Source organism: Pleurodeles waltl, chromosome 3_1 (assembly GCF_031143425.1).
Source record: "Pleurodeles waltl isolate 20211129_DDA chromosome 3_1, aPleWal1.hap1.20221129, whole genome shotgun sequence".
NCBI lineage: Eukaryota > Metazoa > Chordata > Amphibia > Caudata > Salamandridae > Pleurodeles > Pleurodeles waltl.
The window spans coordinates 698,511,537-698,532,788 of NC_090440.1; the positions used below are offsets into that span (position 1 = coordinate 698,511,537).

Here is a 21,252-nt window from a genome sequence, read left to right on the forward strand (position 1 = left end):
TCACCTCATGCGATGACCGTTCTGGAAAGAGATGTTTAGGATACAAGCTTTTAAGTCTTTCCCAATGGGATGTTGGGTGTAAAAGGGGTCTGTGGAGGATTTCCCTAAAGGAAATGTAATGTCTCGATTAGCGTTTATTTTAAGGTATTAATTTGCTGCTGTATGTAGCAGCTTTTGCAACAGTGACAACATCCCTGCAAGACTGGGCACAGAGTTCTAGGAGTGATGATTCATTGCAGAAGGGTTTTGACAGTTGCTAATCTCTTGGGGCCTCAAAGCCTGTATGTATGTATGCAGAAGCAGTTCTGTATTGATGAGGTAATAAATACTACTGTCTTCAAAGTTTTTACCCGCCTTTGATTATTTTCTTGGTACCACATCTTTTCTTTTCCTTTGCCACCTCTTTCCTCTGGGTGTTCCTGCCATCCTTGGCTGCTCCTTCAGACTTTTTCTGGTTGCCCAATTCCCTAAACTTTTTGCCCATTTACCTGCCTCTCATCTGTTCCTCCTTGACTCTTGCCTAATTTATCTAAAATGTATGCCCTCCAGTCACCTGCCTGTTGTCTCCCACTGATGACCCCTTGCTGTTCTTTTCTCTTTCTGTAGGCATCCCAGAGTGGTAAACTTTCATTGCCGCACTCTGTGTTCCTGGTAGTAACCCGGTTTGCCATCCTCACTGGAACAGGCTGGAGCCTGTGCCGCTCTGTCATTCACCTCTTCAGGACGTATTCCTTTGTGAACCTCCTGTTCCTTTGTTACCCGTGAGTACCAGAGAATGGGATTGCAGGCAAAGGGTTGGCAACCTTTGGTGGGAGTTGATGGTGGTCTTTAAACTTCTCCTGTGGGAGAGGAAAGTCTTTGCCATACTGTTGGAAAGAGAAGGTATTGTTAATGGTGTTTCCTCAGGCTTTTCAAGTGCTACAAATTATTGCATGAGTGAAATGGTGTCTGAAATTGAACCTCTGCTGCACAAAATTTGCATTTTTTAATGGTAAAAGTAATATTTACAAATCGTTTAGTCTTAGTGAAGTGACACATGCTAGGGCGCCACCCCTCGATCTCTAGCATTATTTTTGTGGATTTCTAAAAAGATTTAAAGAATATATTTATATCACACCCATGCCATAACTAGCAATTAAGAGAGATGAGTAAGGGTGGATCAGCATGATGAATACACATGGATGGTACAGGGGAATTAGAGTGATATATCATGAGAACACGAACGGGCATGTGTGTGTTCTACATAGATTACATTTAGTGAGGAAAGCCGAAAGAACGGGTTTAGGGCGTCCATAACTGACATGGGAGCAATTTCCTCATTGGTCATTTTTATATCATACATGATGACAGCATCTGGGGGAGAAAAGGGTAACGAGAGATGGGAGCCAGGGTAATGGACATAAGAGAATGGTTTGGTATTTATCTGTTCATGTGACTGTGAAGATGCAGGATGTGAAATCACTGGCAAGAGGCAGGTTTACTGCCTGGAAAATTAACCAGATGTGAGCTGCAAGATAGTGGAAATGGAGAGGGGGGGGCATTATGCTACAAATCTCAACTGCGCATCACTCACCAAGACAACAGTAAAAAGAAGAAAAAAAAAAGATGGAACATGTCTCACATCAGCTCAAAGTACATCCTCGGTGTAATACCCGGCCTGCTGTCATTCACAGTACCTCACAGTGAGTCACACTGGGGCAGAGGACACAGGCATCTTCCTGTATCTGCGTTCCCCAGCAAGAGCTTTGGTGCTGTCCCTTCTTTATAGATTTCCCTGTAAAGCACCCTCAGTGATCTTGTCTTGGGCCCCAGTCGCACCCCTTATCATCGACTGCTCCAGAACTGGCCCTGACTCGCTGTTGCAACCTTGAAGATCAGCTGGTACCATCTTGAATGAGCAGTGTTATATCTGAGCTACGTTTGTTTGGCTCTTTCTGGTGCAGGGCGTTGTTCCAAGGATTTAGATGGTGCTAAAGCTATAGTTAAGGCTGAACTGACCCCCATTCATGCCGCTTGTGTTTGCTGGACCACACAGAAAAGAGCAGTAGTGGAGACAACAACAAAAAAGAAAGAAAACTGAGTCAGACAAGCCCAAAACCTTTTCTCAGGCAATAGATAATAGATATTCTCCATTAGCACATCCAATAGGTAAATATCCATTTGCAAAGGAAGGGGCCGATCCCCATACTTTTTTTTTTTTTTTTTTTAAATGTGCGTGTTCCCTTGGGGGCGCAATCACCCCTCCGAGGGCAAAACATGCATTTAAAAAATCTATATATTTTTTAGGCCATACGGTGAGTAGTTTATTGTATGAGCCATTAAAAGATCTTACAATTAATAATATAATACATGCAATGGTACTAACAGGATCGATCTTGCCCCCAGTGGAAAAAAAACCTTTATATTTTAAAAGCTCCCCCCCCTCCCCCCCAAGGGGATCAGCTCATGTACCAGGACAGGCGACCCCCTGCAAATGAATTCCTGGTGTTTTAGTGGGTTTCCTGCTTGTGGTTTGCTCTGTGACCTCTGCCCACAAGCAAAAATGTGTTTCAGGTAGGCATCTTTGGAAAGGGACTCTCCAGACTGAGATATAGGGTGAATCATTGCTCCTGTCAGTCACATCACTGTAACATGTATGTATGTTGGTAAAGAGCAATACTTGTTTACCCTCAAAGACTGGTGTAGCTTTGAAGACTTCTATGAAGTCTTAGAAAAAAAGCATCGTTCTGTGAGGTTGGAGCGTTCATCAGGCATTAAGGCATTTTTCTCACCAGTTGACATCAGAAAATTGGCCGCTTTGCCATTTACCATTTTCACATAGACATAAGTCACTTGAGTTGATCTGGTTGCAAATCTGACATGATTCGAGCCTTCCCCCTATGCAAAGAATTGTAATGAATAATTTTGATGTTTCTTTGATAGGCAGATTACAAGATGTACGTATGCCAATTATACTGAATCATAAAGTCCTGATGAAGGTGTATTTATATTTCTCCAGCATTGGATCTTTCATAGATTCACATGCTTGAATCATCCCCGTCGTCGAGGTGGGAGCCTCACGGTAAATTTAAATATATAAAAAGCAGTAAGTCAGTAAAAATAAAACCAGTAGGCCCAAGTAGGCCTCATAAGGTATTTTACAGTCTATCCACTTTGTTTTGTGAAAAGACCCAAACTTGAGTATCAACCAATCAGGATTCAGCCCCTCCCAAACACTCCCAACAGAGGCTGAATTCCCTCAGATTTTCTACCGCACGTCGTGTGAAGGGAGTCTCCCTGAGCTCTGCTCAGTTTTTTTCCTATTTTCTGACTGAAGATTGTTTTTTCTCTCAGGAAACTAGTTACAACTTTACTATATCTGAAAAGGCAAAGAAGGGTCTGTTCAGAGACTGTGACAACTGTGGGAAGAAGAGACTACATATTGATGACCCCCATAAGAAGTGTATTTACTGCCTTCATCCAGACCATAAGGTGAGAGACTGCAAAATCTGTCGCACCTTTAGTCAAAAAACCCTCAAAGACCGAGAGGGTAGACTTCTCTTATGGCTGCAAAAACAGAAAGCCTTAGAGCATCCTTCATCAGACAGCGAAGAGTCACCACAAACTTCTCGCCCTCAGAAAAGAACAGGTGAGAGAGATAGAGGTGCGGATGAACCACCAAGAAAAATGCACAAAAAGACTAAACAAGTCTTAACTGAAGAGGCAGTTAAACATGGACCAAAAAAGGTTCATTCAGAACCTACTACGCCGTTACACCGGAAAAGCACCTCAAAGAAACCATCCCTGTCTCTGTCACCACAAAAAGAGTCAGAAAAACTATTTTTGGTGAAAAAACAACCGTCGACGACCGTGTCGACGGTAACAGCGACCACGGTATCGTCGACGTTCACAACACCATCCTCACCGATGATTATGACGTCGTCGCCTTTGTCATCGACGACGATTATTACTGCAAAAATCTTCAAAAGAGCTTCGTCGGCAACCACATCGTCGACAGCGGAGGCCTCCTGGGTTCACAAATCATCCAGGGCACTCCCATCTACGCAAACTACGTCGGCGAAGCGACCGTCGTCGCTAAAATACCCGTCGACGAAGGGACCGTCGACTAAGGAAAAGACGCAGTCATGGACGGAAGCGTAGACGAGAGACCCGTCGACGAGAGACCCGTCGACGACAGTACAGTTGACGACAGTACCGTCGACGAGGGAACCGTCGACGAGGGAACCGTCGACGATGGATCCTACGATCACCACAGCATTAACAGTTTACAAACCTTTGGACATTTCACCAGCTCATTCCTCATACCATCATGAGGACTCCACCAGATTCTTACCCCTTTCCCTTATTAATATAGGGGACAAGCCATCTGACATTTTGCCGATGCATACATCACCAAGTAAGGTGCTGCCATACCCACCGCAACATCTTTTAGACGATGAGGATGATGATGTTCAAGGCATGTTTGGGGCAGCTAGTAGCCCGTCCCAACTAAATGTCAAATGTCAAGAGTTTGATGAAGAAGAGGATCAACATTACCAGCATAGTTATGCTTCAACATCTTATCCACAGGCAAACCAACCATCGCCTCTAGCTATGCCTAGCACATTAGTGACAGATTTACAACATATGTTGAAGGACTACTATAAAAGGTTCCCACCGTCAACTCAGTCCACGCCACCTAGACCTCAGAGTTACCAGCAAGCTCAAACTACTAATGTTTCCGAAACGCCACAGGCTAGTAGACCTGTAAATAGCCAAGCTCCGGAAGCTTACCTCTCGTCGGACGACGAAAGGGAAGAGGGCGAGCTAGCAGATTCAGCGGCTAGTGAATGGGACGACTATCTCGTTCCCACACCATCTCCACCTCCAGCAGCTCCAGTGGATTCTCCTCCAGAAGACATAGGAGGTTTCCATAATATCATAGAGAGAGCGGCGAAACGTTTTGGTCTGGAAATTGTTTCCCATGAAACTGAGTGTTTTTTGTATGACTTTAAAGAGCCATCAAAGAGATCTGTAAGAGCCATACCTATTGTGGATTTCTTGTGGCAGGAGGGTTTGAAGGCAATGAAAAACCCGGCAACAGTGCCTTCACAAATGCCAAGGCTAGAGAAAAAATACAAGGCCCCAGATGATTCTCCGGCCTGTTTAGTCTCACAACCGAAACCTGACTCGGTTATATCACAGGCGGCTCAACGACGATCCAAAAACCCCTCTACACCTATTGCGTCTCCCCCAGACAAAGAGGGAAGGAGACTAGACAATATCGGTAAGAAATTCTCCTCGGTTGCTGCAGTAACGGTCAAGGCGGCAAATTCCCTCGCCATCCTGGGAAGGTACGATCGGCAGATGTGGGCAGACATGTCCGTTTTTGTAGATTCACTGCCAGAAGATATCAAGGTGGAAGCTAAAAAGGTCTTGCAGGAGGGAGAAAGGGTTTCCGCAGAGATAATAGACAGTGCAATAGATATTTCCCTCACTGGCTTTCGACAATTAGCTGGAGCAGCAGTCCTGCGCAGACAAGGGTGGCTTAAAGCTACTTCATTCAGACCAGAAGTCCAGACTCGTGTTCTCGACATGCCCTTCGATGGAGAGAGTTTGTTTGGCAAACATGTCGATGATATGCTGCAGGCTATCAAGACGGATACCGATACGGCAAAATCCCTAGGTACCCTGCAATATAAAAAACTACTTTTTCGTGGAGCAAGGGGTAGAGGTAATTACTCCTTTCGAGGTGGATACCAACAATACAGGTCACAATATACATCTTCCTCCACAGGACCAGGACATCAGCACCATCAACAACAGCAGCATTATCGATTACCACCAGCCGCAGCTTACAAACATCCGGCTAGAGGAAGAGGAGCTGCCCGAGCAAGAGATACAGGCAGAAAGCAATGACCAGCGGATAATCTCAACACCTCCCCAATCAATATTGAAGGTCGGAGGTCGCATCAATTCTTATTTCCCCAAGTGGAAGGCTATAACATCGGACAGATGGGTACTAGATGTGGTGACCAGAGGTCATACTCTGGAATTCATCCAAACACCACCGAGTGTCCCTCCATCGGGTACACCGCCTCTGAGGTTGAGCCAACTTCTCAGGGAAGTAAGGATAATGCTAACAAAAGGAGCAATAGAACCAGTCCCTTTTATCTCAAAGGAACAAGGGATTCTATTCCCGGTTTTTCCTTCTCAAGAAACCCTCAGGAGACTGGCGCCCCATCCTGGACTTGAGAGCACTAAACAAGTTTCTAAAGAAACAATCGTTCAGGATGGTAACGTTGCAGGATGTCCTGCGTCTCCTAAACACGGGCGATTGGATGGCATCCCTAGACCTCCAGGATGCTTATTTTCATATCCCCATATATCGCAACCATCGCAAATTTTTAAGGTTCAGGGTAGGAAGTATGCACCTCCAATTCCGGGTTCTACCATTCGGTCTCAAATCAGCCCCCAGAATCTTCACAAAAATGCTAGCTCCAGTAGCAGCACATCTTCGCCAGGCAGGTATCCAGGTCTTCCCTTACCTGGACGACTGGCTTATAAAGGCACCCTCAAAATTACAAGTAACAAATCATATTTCCTATTGCCTTCATTTGTTACACAGCCTGGGGTTTGTAGTCAACTACCAGAAATCTCAGATATACCCCAAACAAGAATTGAGTTTCTTGGGAGCAATTTTGGACACAGTACGCAGCAAAGCGTACCCATCACACGAGAGGAAACAAAAGTTAACCTCGTTGGCAAACAACCTATCCAGAAAAAAGTTCGTTTCAGTCCGCATCTACAAATCATTGCTCGGAATGATATCATCGTGCATTCCGCTAGTCCCAGATTGCAGGCTCCATATGCGACCCCTGCAAGAGCAATTGGACATACAATGGACACAGGTCCTCGGCTCCTTCGAAGACAAGATTCGCATAACGCCTCTAATGAAGAACACTATGAGGTGGTGGGCGACTCCAACCAATTTCTCAAAAGGGCTGTCTTTTCTTCTTCAAACACCAAGTTACATAGTAACAACGGATGCCTCTCTCGAAGGATGGGGTGCACATTGCCAGGACCTGCAAATCAGCGGAATCTGGAATCAGCAAGAGAGCCAGCTCCACATCAATTATCTAGAACTCAAAGCAATACACTTAGCTCTAAAAGCTTTCTTGCCAAAGATACAATGTTCAAGCGTCTTAATCCGGACGGACAACATGACCAGCATGTTTTATATAAACAAGCAAGGAGGCACAAGGTCCCTACAACTCTCGCAGCTAGCCCAACAAATTTGGACATGGGCCATCAAACACAATATTTCACTAAAAGCGGAGCATGTGCCAGGACAGATCAATGTTCTAGCAGACACCTTGAGCAGGACAGTAATTCCTTATCACGAGTGGGAGCTAGACCAGAAAACTCTCAATGGCCTGTTTCTATTATGGGGCAAACCAAACTTAGACCTATTTGCCACTCTCGAGAACAAGAAATGCCAGTTCTACGCAAGTTGGCTTCCCCAAAAAGATTCGTGGGGGAATGCGTTTTCGATGAGATGGTCAGGAGTTTATGCCTACGCTTTTCCTCCGATCCCGCTCATTCCGAGAGTCATCAGAAAAATGAAGACGGAGGGGTGTCGACTTCTACTCATAGCTCCCAGATGGCCCAGACAAATATGGTATACGGAGCTCCTCATGCTCTCCGAACGACCACATCTACCACTCAGACAGAGTCCGACTCTTTTAACGATGCACCAGGGACAAGTCACACACCCACATCCGTCGTCTCTTCATTTGTCGGCTTGGCTCCTGAACACAATGAATACTTAAATCTCAAAATCTCCCCAGAGTGTAGAGACATCTTAGCAAAAGCTAGAGCTGACACTACCAACAAAACCTATAGACTTAAATGGAAACGGTTTTGTGTTTGGTGTGCAGCGGAAAATATACATCCTTTATCTTCTACTCCGGAACAGATACTTCCATATCTCCTGCTCCTGGCAAAATCAGGACTTGCATATTCTTCCATACGGGTACATCTGGCAGCAATCTCCAGATACCGCAGATCACCAGATAGACTCTCTTTGTGTTCCACAAGAATTGTCAAACAATTTATGAAGGGCCTTTTTCGGGTCTTCCCGCCAATTAGGAAACCCCCGCCTCTATGGTCATTGAATGTTGTGTTGATGCAACTCATGAAAGCTCCTTTTGAGCCGATCCACAAGGCTGACCTAAAATTCCTGGCATGGAAAACAGCGTTACTGTTAGCTCTTACTTCGGCAAAGAGAGTCAGTGACATTCAGGCTTTCACCATCAAACAGCCGTTCCTCCAGTTTACAAACTCAGGTGTCATCCTGCGGACAAATCCTAAATTCATTCCGAAAGTTCCCTCAACATTTCATTTAAATGAACCAGTCATCTTAAAAACCTTTTTTCCAAATCCGCAAACAGTGGCGGAAAGAACATTACATTCTCTCGATATTAAAAGATGTTTAAAGTTTTATCTACAGAAAACTCACGCCATCCGCCAGTCGGATCAATTATTTGTAGCGTTCGGCGGAACAAAGAAGGGACACGAGGTGTCCAAACAAACTTTAGCAAGATGGATTGGCCTGGCGATTCAATTCTGCCATTCAAAAGCAGGAAAGCCGCTCCACACCAAGGTGAGAGCCCACTCTACAAGATCGGTGGCCACTTCAGCGGCACTCTTTGCAGGTGTACCACTACATAGCATCTGTAGAGCAGCAACATGGTCCAGCCAACACACATTTACAAGACATTACTGTTTAGAGGAGACAAACCAGGTCGATACAGCAGTGGGACAAGCAGTGCTGAGGCATCTATTTCGTTAAGGTGAGCCTCTTACACATCCCACCACCACACTCGAGGTATGGTCATTAATGGTTCATTTTCTTCTACTGTTTAACGTGTCGTATTCTCCATAATAATAGCATAGACTGTGTCAGGATTTCTTGCCACACACATTTTCTTGCTTTTATATTCGTATGTTTGTGAATATAAATATAATTATATGTAAGTGCATATTTAAAACTGAACTAATGTGAATCACATCACGTATAGAATTACGATGGCATTACAGTCAATGTAATTCAGTAAGTAAGAAAACATTACTGCTCGTTACTCGGATTCAAGCATGTGAATCTATGAAAGATCCAATGCTGGAGAAGAAAATTAGTTACTTACCTGTAACTGCAGTTCTCCAGTATTGGTATCTTTCATAGATTCACATGCGACCCACCCTCCTCCCCTCAGAGGCTCTCCTATTATACAGATATTAAACTTCACACTCCTAATAGAAAATCTGAGGGAATTCAGCCTCTGTTGGGAGTGTTTGGGAGGGGCTGAATCCTGATTGGTTGATACTCAAGTTTGGGTCTTTTCACAAAACAAAGTGGATAGACTGTAAAATACCTTATGAGGCCTACTTGGGCCTACTGGTTTTATTTTTACTGACTTACTGCTTTTTATATATTTAAATTTACCGTGAGGCTCCCACCTCGACGACGGGGATGATTCAAGCATGTGAATCTATGAAAGATACCAATACTGGAGAACTGCAGTTACAGGTAAGTAACTAATTTTCTTTTCTTCACTCAACGAAACGCGCGTCGGCTTATAAATTGGCATGTCTTGAACATTGGCATGAAGTGTTCGAAATTGGCAAATTTGAAGCCCTGACCAGGATTGGCTACCATCAGGCCTGTAACACGAGAATTTGAATCAGGAAATTATAACCTAGAATTGGCTGTTAGTATGTTGAAATTTATACAATCCAAACTACAACGCATAATTGTAGCATCAAAGCAGTAACTTTATTGTGCGGTTTAAATATCCTCTCATGTATTAGGCAGTTGTAAATTTGTATGTATATTATTTTGTGATTTTGTTGGTTCTGTGTTATTTGTTTATTTTTGCGTATTTACTGGTATGTTATTTATGTTTTCATATATGTATGTTTCATTTAGGGTAGGGGGTTGTATTATCATTTTTTTGGTTGATTCTATGTTGATTATATTATGTGCAAACTGAATGTTTAATTAGCTATAATAAATATCTAAATTGAAATATATTGTATGTTGTATATTTGAATTTAAGATTTCCATTCCTATGTTTGCTATGTTAATGGAGAGTAAACTACGTTATACTCATAGTATTGCTTCCCTGTGTGTTACTCTCTGTATCTAGCTCAGGGACCCTGTTTAGATACGAGGATTTATATATGTTGTTCCATTACCTTTACATTTAGATTTTTGGCTAAATAGCTGTTCCCTATAATTTATGCATTACTTTCTAACCCTTACAATGTCATGGAGTGAACTTGTTTTCTTTGGGTTCCTGGGTGCCTAGGGGTGTACAATTGAAAGGGTGTTGATAGCCATCTGCAGTTGGAGCATAGGGTTTCTATGCCCCACAAGCTAAGATCTCCATTTTGAGAGATTTTTGTAGATCATTTTTTAACAACCCTACCTTTTTTACTGCCTTAAGGCACTGGTAAGTCCAGATGTCCCAAGGTTTTCTTGATTTTTAGTTAAAAAATAACAAGGGCGTCGTCTTCTAAGTTGCTGCAGGTACAATTAAACAGACTCCCGTTGACCCAGCGACCGCGCCGGATCAATAAAAAGAGGGTCAAACCAGGTATTATTATTTTTTAATGATTGTTATTTTTGCGAAGACTTTTGTAAAATGAATAAATGAAATCCTAGAATATGTACAAAAGTTACAATTTCACAGCATTTTTACAAATCACACATTTTTGGGGGATCTGTTTAAAGAACCTGTGAGTTCAAAGAGGGGAGACTTAGTATACCTTGAAGAGAAAGTAGGCAGTTGCCTTAGGGGGAAGAACTGCCTTAATATGAAAATGGTACAGATAGGAAATGAGGCAATGACACTATTTTTGTTTGATTTGGGAGTTAGGACTGGATCCAGTTTGTAGCAGTATTCTAGTATCCTCATTAAGTAGACTTTGGTGGTCTGCAGTTGCAGGTTGCTGTGAAGTCGGTTCAGCAATGTTGATAGCAATGACTAATTAATTCGATTTTTTGATGGATAGTAGATTAAAGTACTATAGTTTTATGTGTCTTAACATGGTAATAATTTAGCCTGATTGAGCGTTGTGGTTATTGACTTCCTTTGTTAGGAATTAAGTCACCAGATGTTTGCATTTTTTGCCAGGTGTTCTTTGATGTAGTGCTGATTTTTTTTGAATGTTTTTTTTTTTTTTTTTTTAGATTAATTGAACATCTGCAATAATTTCAAATACTTCTTATACCAAGTTGCTGGTATCAGAAACCGTTAGATATAGGGACATTTCTAGACTTTTTTTTTAATGTTGGCTTGTAGTTTCTTTTTATCTTTCTGAAATAATTATCTACCCTCCCTCCTCACCCTGCCCATGCTACCCCCCTGACCTTCCCCTTGGAGTTTGGTTTGCGGAATACATTTCTTTGAAATGTTGGGTTTCCAGGGATCATTCGATTGCTCTGGTGAGCCGGCTTTCTGATTTGGATGCGTCATAAATTGACATAACTCTTCTGGGATATTCCTTACTGTTTTGTCCTGAGGGTTTCTGGGTATGGTATGGCTTTGTTGATGGTGGGTGGGGGGGCCTTATGTCTTTTTTTGGATGCTCTTGGCAAAAAGCTTCTTGAGTTGTATGTCTTCCTTGTCAGATGAGGTATTGTGTGATTTGCAGTATGTTACTTGCATACATCTTTTTTTGAAAGTCCATTCTGCTGGTTGGTTCCTGAAATGTAATGCCGTCTTTGTGCATTATGAGTAGTTCGTACCGTATAGACTTTGTTTGTAGGATGTCACATCCTTTTTAATTACTGCTACGGACTGTGGCGTTTCAATGGGTCACATTTTAAATTAAAGTTTGCGCTGAATTCCATTTTGAGAATTTAGGGGCCCAGTCTGTTTTAAAGGAAGGTACTCATAATGGCATTATTTCCTTTTTGTGTATCTTGGAAAATGACACTTCTTATTGAACCACTGCCAGTACATCATCATTGTTGCAGAATATTAATATTTCAACCACAGTTGAATATAGTTACATAAATGTGGCAGCCAGAATTTAAACTTGAGGTTTTGCAGCTCGACAAAATGGGAAGATGACTGAGTCTTCTCTCAAGAGAACATGGAATACTAACATCTTCTGGGTTTTGCAGCAGACAGTATTCAGAATTTGCAACAAACGTTTTCTTTTGTGTGCTATTTGTCCTGCTCATTTTGTGTGTCTGCTGTAGAATGTATTGAGAGCAGCAAACATGACTGGGATTATTGCACTTCTGAAAATTGAAGCAGGACCAGCACATACCTTTGGGACTCGCAGGAAGTGCAGGTTCTACTTTTTGCCATTTGACTTTACCAGTTTGCTGGAATTATGTAATTTCTGCAGTTGACAGTAGTTTCATTTTTAATGTTGTACATTGTAATACCAATCTATTAGTGTAAGTTTTGTAATGAGAAAATTGTCATGTGGCTGCCATTGTTGGAGAATTAGGCTATGCTAGTAAATCGATGTTTTCTGATAGCACCTCTTTTCTCATCACAATGAATGTGAATTTTCCCCAAAATGCTATCACTTCATTGCTGAATTGCAGATTGAAGAAGTAACTGTTGTGGAGCGGACTGTATTTTATCCTGTTAAGCTCAGGTTGGGCGTCTCACATCACTGGGAGATGGCAGCTCACCAATTGATCGACCCTGCCCAAGTTGAAATGAAAAGAGAGTGAGCTATAGAAATGATTACAAACACAGTTCTGGCCCAACCACTAAACGGCAGAATGATGTGCAGCAAGTGTCTTCGGAAAAGTTCTGCAAGTTGCAAAACTACTCTTACAGGTAAGTTACCATTTCAGTTATGTCACTTCTGACGCTGGTTTCTGTGATAACAATCTTGAGTGGTATGATATCAGCTTATACTTCCAATTCAAATGCTGTACCTACAACAACTGCAGGGGCAGCTCGGGCTTCTTTGTATGCCCTTACCCACATAAGAGCCAGATTATATTTGGAAGTCATCACTGGAAGCTGCTGGTCCTTCCATCAGACACATCTGATTGTGTCAGGCATTTGTTTTTTGTGGCGATATTACAGCTTAGGTTTAAGTAAGGCTGTTACCTTTTGGCTCAGTGTTTTCAGTAATTGGCAGTTGAAACTCCTTAACTCCCGCAACAACAAAGCCAGCAGTTCCCACCCTTCTCAGAAAATATAGCAGTACAAAACATGTCCCAGAATTACTCCAGGGAGATCTTCAGCAAGGGTCTGTTATAATCTCTGCTGCAAGGAACCACCCTTGTTTAAGTGTAGGAAAGTAGCCTCTTTCTAACTTGGTTACCCTGACTTTTGATCTGTTTCAGTGTGTTTGACTGTATTCACTGGGATCTGCTAACCAGGCCCCCAGTGATTATGCTCTCTCCTCTAAATTTGGTTGCTGGTAAATTTTTATCCCCACAATTGGCATACTGGTTCCCAAGTGTAAGTCCCTAGTATATGGTACCTAGGTACCTAGGACATTGGGATTCCAGGGGATCCTATGGGCTGCAGCAGTTATTCTGCCGCCCATAGGGAGCCCGTGCAAGGGGTTCTGTAGGCCTGCCATTGCAGCCTGCTTGAAACGGGTGCATGCACTGGTTTTCACTACAGGTCACTACAGGTCACCACAGGTCACCACACCAGGTCACTATATGTTGCAGGTATCTCTGTGTGTGTGTGTGTGTGTGTGTGTTTGTGCGCCCCTGCACGAGCAGAGGTGCCCCCACAAACTCCAGATCCATTTTCCTGGACTATGTGAGTGAGGGGATGCCATTTTACGGTTTAACTGGACATAGGTCACTACCTCTGTCCAGCTACACAATGGTAACTCCGAACCTGGGCATGTTTGGTATCAAACATGTCGGAATCATACCCCACTACTATTGCAAGTATTGGAAGTATGATTCCATGTACTTTGGGGGCTCCTCAAAGGACCCCCAGCATTGCTACCACCAGTCTTACAGGGTTTTCCAGGCAGCCCAACTGCTGCCACCCCTCAGACAGGTTACTGCTTGATTTGATCAAGCCCAGGAAGGCAGAACAAAGAATTTCCTTTGGGAAAGTGAGACCTATCCCTTTGGCAATAGGTGTGACTTGCATGGGAGGCATAGCCCCCTAAGCCATCGGTTTGCTTTGAAGGGCACATTTGGTGCCCTCCATGCATAAACCAGTCCACACCGGTTCAGGGACCCCCAGTCCCTGCTCTGGTGCAAAACTGGACAATGGAAAGGGAAGTGGCCACTCCCCCTTCCATCACCACCCCAGGGGTGGTGCCCAGAGCTCCTCCCGAGGGTCTCTGGATTCTGCTGTCTTGTTTCCAAGATTGGCAGATAACTCTGGGAGCATATGAGTGGCCAACCCAGGTGGGTGACGTCCGAGCCCCCTCCTGATAGGTGCTTACCTGGTTAGATGACCAATCCCCCTTTCCGGACTATTTAGGCTCTCTCTCTCTCTTGGTTGGGTCTCCAATTCGGCTTGCAAGATTCCAGCAGGACTCCTCAGCAACCTCTGCTTAGATTTCTGGCCACTGGAACAGCGACTGGACCCTTCAGGAACCGACAAAAGCTGCTACCACAAAGAAGACTCTTCTGCAATTTTGTTTCCACGTCTCCTGCCAGCTTTGCAACATTTCCCTGCCCATGCATCCTCAGAAGACTGCAACTCTTCGGCCTGCAGAAGAAGGAGGAATTTCCCTTGGAGTGAAGGAGTCACTCACCTGCAACCGCAGGCACCTACAGCAAGCGATGACCGGCTGCATGGATCTCCTCTCCTCTTGAGCTGCATGGATCCTGCATCATGGGTGGTGGTCCGTAGTAGTCCTCTCAGTCCTCTCTGCCAGCTGTCCAACTTTGGTTGAGTTAAGCCTTTGCCTTCCCACAAAGGACAGTACCCTCGTGCACCGTGTCTCTTGCAGCTGCCAAGGCTTGTTTGCATCTCCTCCAAGGGACCTTCAGGCAACGTGTAGCTCCAGCACTTCATCCTGCAAAGCACAGCCTCCTGCGTGGTTCTCCTGCGGCGTGGAATACTAGGTTCGATGGCATCTGTCGCTGTAGATACGCATGTTCTGCAATAGCTCGCCATCTGGTGTTGGGCCGGAGTGTTACAAGTTGTTTTTCTTCGAAGAAGTCTTTCGAGTCACGGGACCGAGTGACTCCTCCTTTTGTCTCCATTGCGCATGGGCGTCGACTCCATCTTCGATTGTTTTTTTTCCGCCATCGGGTTCGGACGTGTTCCTGTCGCTCCGAGTTTCGGAACGGAAAATTAGCTAATTTCGGAAGATTTTCGTCGGTATTGTTGCGTTCGGGATCGGCGTACTTAGATTCCACACCGCATCGAAGATCGAAGAGCTCCGGTGCCCTTCGGGGTAGTTTTTCGATCCTCCGTCGGGGCCTGGTCGGCCCGACCGCGTGCTGAAGAACGCCGATGGAACGGACCCCGTTCCGTTTCTGCCCCAAATGCCACAATAAATACCCCTACACAGACCAACACTTGGTCTGCAACCTGTGCCTGTCACCTGAGCACAGCGAAGACACCTGCGAGGCCTGTCGTGCGTTCCGGTCCCGAAAAACACTCCGAGACCGTCGAGCCAGAAGACTTCAAATGGCGTCCGCACCGACAGCCCAACGGGAGTTCGAGGAACAGGAAGAAGAAGGTACCTTCTCGATCCAAGACTCAGACTCCGAAGGATTCGACGATACACAAACCGTGAGTAAGACGTCGAAAACCACACAAAGAAACATTTACAAGGCCCAGGGGACGCCACTGCCACCAGGCCATGGCTCGACCCATAAATTCGGTGACCGACCGTCGGCACCGAAAAAGGCCCAAACAGTGCCGAGATCGTCCGACTCCGGTCGAGACACCGGCACGCAGCCTTCTCGGGACCGAGAAAGTGCTGGAGACAAGCCTCGACACCGAGATGCCGGTGTGGACACGGCTCGACGCCGAGACAGCAGCACCGAAACAGATCGACGCCGAGAGGTTTCGGCCCCGAAAAGGAAAAAAGTCACCTCGGAGCCGAAAAAACACGCAGACAAAGTTTCGACGCCGAAACAAACTGCAAGCGACCCAGCTTCAGGCTCTTATACAGAAGAGCACTCGCTAACCTCCCAAATGCAAAAGCATAGGTTTGAGGAAGAGCTACAAGCAACTGATGTGGACCATACGCAAAAGCGTATCTTCATTCAGCAGGGGACAGGAAAAATAAGCACCCTTCCCCCCATTAGGAGAAAGAGAAGGTTGGAGTTCCAGACGGAACAAGCACCACAACCAAAAGTGGTGAAAAGAGTTACACCACCACCCTCTCCTCCGCCCGTGATTAACGTTTCACCAGCACAAACTCCATCACACTCCCCAGCTCACACCACCATGAGCCAGGGTGACCAAGATCAGGACGCATGGGACCTATACGACGCCCCAGTGTCAGATAACAGCCCGGAGGCATACCCTACAAAGCCATCTCCACCAGAAGACAGCACCGCGTACTCTCAGGTGGTGGCTAGAGCAGCACAATTTCATAACGTAAGCCTCCACTCAGAACAGGTCGAGGATGATTTCTTGTTCAACACACTCTCCTCCACCCACAGCTCCTACCAAAGCCTGCCTATGCTCCCTGGTATGCTCCGGCACGCAAAAGACATATTTAAGGAGCCGGTCAAAAGTAGGGCAATCACACCAAGGGTGGAAAAAAAGTATAAGCCGCCTCCTACGGACCCGGTTTTCATCACTACACAGCTGCCACCAGACTCTGTTGTTGTAGGAGCAGCTAGGAAAAGGGCCAACTCTCACACATCTGGAGATGCACCACCCCCAGATAAAGAAAGCCGCAAGTTCGATGCAGCTGGTAAGAGAGTCGCAGCACAAGCTGCAAACCAGTGGCGCATCGCGAACTCCCAGGCACTACTTGCGCGCTATGACAGAGCCCACTGGGACGAGATGCAACATCTCATTGAACATCTGCCCAAGGACTTCCAAAATAGGGCAAAACAAGTGGTTGAGGAGGGACAGACCATCTCCAACAACCAGATACGTTCCTCCATGGACGCTGCAGATACAGCTGCACGGACAATTAATACATCTGTAACTATCAGAAGGCATGCATGGCTCCGAACGTCTGGATTTAAACCAGAGATTCAACAAGCAGTTCTCAATATGCCTTTTAATGAAAAAGAACTGTTCGGTCCAGAAGTGGACACAGCGATTGAGAAACTCAAAAAAGATACGGACACTGCCAAAGCCATGGGCGCACTCTACTCCCCGCAGAGCAGAGGGAATTACAGCACATTCCGTAAAACGCCCTTTCGAGGGGGGTTTCGGGGTCAAAGCACACAAGCCAGCACCTCACAAGCAACACCGTCCACTTACCAGGGACAGTATAGAGGAGGTTTTCGGGGACAATATAGAGGAGGGCAATTCCCTAGAAATAGAGGGAGATTTCAAAGCCCCAAAACCCCTACTACTAAACAATGACTCACATGTCACTCACCCCCTCCACACAACACCAGTGGGGGGAAGAATAGGTCATTATTACAAAGCATGGGAGGAAATCACTACAGACACTTGGGTTCTAGCAATTATCCAACATGGTTATTGCATAGAATTTCTACAATTCCCTCCAAACATACCACCAAAAGCACAAAATTTAACAACACACCATTCCAATCTCCTGGAGATAGAAGTGCAGGCACTATTGCAAAAGAATGCAATCGAATTAGTGCCAAACACACAAATAAACACAGGAGTTTACTCACTGTACTTTCTGATACCAAAGAAGGACAAAACGCTGAGACCAATCCTAGACCTCAGAGTAGTGAACACTTTCATCAAATCAGACCACTTCCACATGGTCACACTACAAGAAGTATTGCCATTGCTAAAACTACACGACTACATGGCAACTTTAGACCTCAAGGATGCTTATTTCCATATACCAATACACCCATCGCACAGGAAATACCTAAGGTTTGTATTCAAAGGAATACATTACCAATTCAAGGTACTGCCTTTCGGATTAACAACCGCACCAAGAGTCTTTACCAAATGTCTAGCGGTAGTCGCTGCACACATAAGAAGGCAGCAAATACATGTGTTCCCATATTTGGACGACTGGCTAATCAAGGCCCATTCGTTCATACAGTGCTCAAATCACACAAATCAGATCATACAAACCCTCTTCAAACTCGGGTTCACCGTCAATTTCACAAAATCCAAAATTCTGCCACGCAAGGTACAACAATACCTGGGAGCCATAATAGACACATCAAAGGGAGTAGCCACTCCAAGTCCACAAAGAATTCAAAATTTCAACACCATCATACAACGCATGTATCCAACACAAAAGATACAGGCAAAGATGGTATTACAACTCCTAGGCATGATGTCATCATGCATAGCCATTGTCCCAAACGCAAGACTGCACATGAGGCCCTTACAACAATGCCTAGCATCACAGTGGTCTCAAGCACAGGGTCACCTTCTAGATCTGGTGTTAATAGACCGCCAAACTTACCTCTCGCTTCTGTGGTGGAACAACATAAATTTAAACAAGGGGCGGCCTTTCCAAGACCCAGTGCCACAATACGTAATAACAACAGATGCTTCCATGACAGGGTGGGGAGCACACCTCGATCAACACAGCATACAAGGACAATGGAACGTACATCAAACAAAACTGCATATCAATCACCTAGAACTTCTAGCAGTTTTTCAAGCACTAAAAGCTTTCCAACCAATAATAGTTCACAAATACATTCTCATCAAAACAGACAACATGACAACAATGTATTATCTAAACAAGCAGGGAGGGACGCACTCCACGCAGTTAAGCCTGCTAGCACAAAAAATTTGGTATTGGGCAATTCACAACCAAATTCGCCTAATTGCACAGTTTATACCAGGGATACAAAATCAACTCGCAGACAATCTCTCTCGAGATCACCAACAGGTCCACGAATGGGAAATTCACCCCCAAATTCTGAACACTTATTTCAAACTCTGGGGAACACCTCAGATAGACTTGTTTGCGACAAGGGAGAACGCAAAATGCCAAAACTTCGCATCCAGGTACCCACACAAACAATCCCAAGGCAATGCCCTATGGATGAACTGGTCAGGGATATTTGCTTACGCTTTTCCTCCTCTCCCTCTCCTTCCTTACCTGGTAAACAAACTCAGTCAAAGCAAACTCAAACTCATATTGATAGCACCAACTTGGGCAAGGCAACCCTGGTACACAACGCTGCTAGACCTATCAGTGGTACCCGGCATCAAATTGCCCAACAGGCCACATCTGTTGACACAGCACAACCAAAAGATCAGACACCCAGATCCAGCATCGCTGAATCTAGCAATCTGGCTCCTGAAATCCTAGAATTCGGGCACTTACAACTTACCCAAGAATGTATGGAAGTCATAAAACAAGCAAGAAGGCCATCCACCAGGCACTGCTATGCAAGTAAATGGAAGAGGTTTGTTTGCTACTGCCATATTAATCAAATACAACCATTACACACAACTCCAGAACATGTAGTGGGTTACTTGCTTCACTTACAAAAATCTAACCTAGCTTTCTCTTCCATTAAGATTCACCTTGCAGCAATATCTGCATACCTGCAGACTACCTATTCAACTTCCCTATATAGAATACCAGTCATTAAAGCATTCATGGAGGGCCTTAGGAGAATTATACCACCAAGAACACTACCTGTTCCTTCATGGAACCTAAATGTTGTCCTAACTAGACTTATGGGTCCACCTTTTGAACCCATGCACTCCTGCGACATACAGTTCCTAACCTGGAAGGTGGCATTTCTCATCGCCATTACTTCCCTGAGAAGAGTAAGCGAGATTCAGGCGTTTACTATACAGGAACCTTTTATACAACTACACAAAAATAAAGTCGTCCTAAGGACCAATCCTAAATTTTTGCCAAAGGTTATTTCACCGTTCCATCTAAATCAAACAGTGGAACTTCCAGTGTTCTTTCCACAGCCAGATACCGTAGCTGAAAGGGCACTACATACATTAGATGTCAAAAGAGCATTGATGTATTACATTGACAGAACAAAGAACATCAGAAAGACTAAACAACTCTTTATTGCATTTCAAAAACCTCATGCAGGAAACCCAATTTCAAAACAAGGTATAGCCAGATGGATAGTTAAATGATTCCAAATCTGCTACCTTAAAGCTAAACGACAGCTGCCCATTACACCAAGGGCACACTCAACCAGAAAGAAAGGTGCTACCATGGCCTTTCTAGGAAACATCCCAATGCAAGAAATATGTAAGGCAGCCACATGGTCTACGCCTCACACATTCACCAAGCACTACTGTGTAGACGTGTTATCCGCACAACAAGCCACAGTAGGTCAAGCCGTATTAAGGACATTATTTCAAACTACTTCCACTCCTACAGGCTGATCCACCGCTTTTGGGGAAATAACTGCTTACTAGTCTATGCAGAACATGCGTATCTACAGCGACAGATGCCATCGAACTGAAAATGTCACTTACCCAGTGTACATCTGTTCGTGGCATCAGTCGCAGTAGATTCGCATGTGCCCACCCGCCTCCCCGGGAGCCTGTAGCAGTTTGGAAGTTACCTTCAATTATTTATATATGTATCATCTCAACCTTAAATAGGTGCATACTTAGTCACTCCATTGCATGGGCACTATTACTACAATTCAACTCCTACCTCACCCTCTGCGGGGAAAAACAATCGAAGATGGAGTCGACGCCCATGCGCAATGGAGACAAAAGGAGGAGTCACTCGGTCCCGTGACTCGAAAGACTTCTTCGAAGAAAAACAACTTGTAACACTCCGGCCCAACACCAGATGGCGAGCTATTGCAGAACATGCGAATCTACTGCGACTGATGCCACGAACAGATGTACACTGGGTAAGTGACATTTTCATTTCTAGTGCTGCATGGGGCCTTCTGCGACTCCTGTATCCCCGTCCTGTGGGACTCCTGTGGGTGCTGCCTCTGCTCCAGTGGACTCTCTGCGATACTGAGGGTCCCCTGTGACTCCCCCTCCTGGGTTGCCCTCCTGGGCCTTGCTGGTCTCTGGCAGCATCTCTTTTCCTCTAACCGCGAGTTTGCCTTTGCCAAGGCTTGTTGGTGGAATTCCTGTACCAACACCCATCTCCAATCTTCCTTCCAGCGTGTGACTTCATCTGCATCCATCAGGAAATCTTCTCTGGCTC

At 44.8% G+C, this 21,252-nt stretch overlaps 1 protein-coding gene across 6 annotated transcripts in view; it reads left to right on the plus strand.

Annotated features, from left to right (window-relative positions):
- TMEM39B (transmembrane protein 39B) overlaps window positions 1-21,252 on the plus strand; it is a 480,936-nt gene that overhangs the window by 79,659 nt on the left and 380,025 nt on the right. For all 6 annotated transcript variants that reach the window (XM_069223330.1, XM_069223325.1, XM_069223329.1 and 3 more), the window contains one exon: window positions 607-761. In XM_069223330.1, the coding sequence (XP_069079431.1) occupies window positions 607-761 (155 nt within the window). The remainder of the gene's footprint in view (window positions 1-606; window positions 762-21,252) is intronic.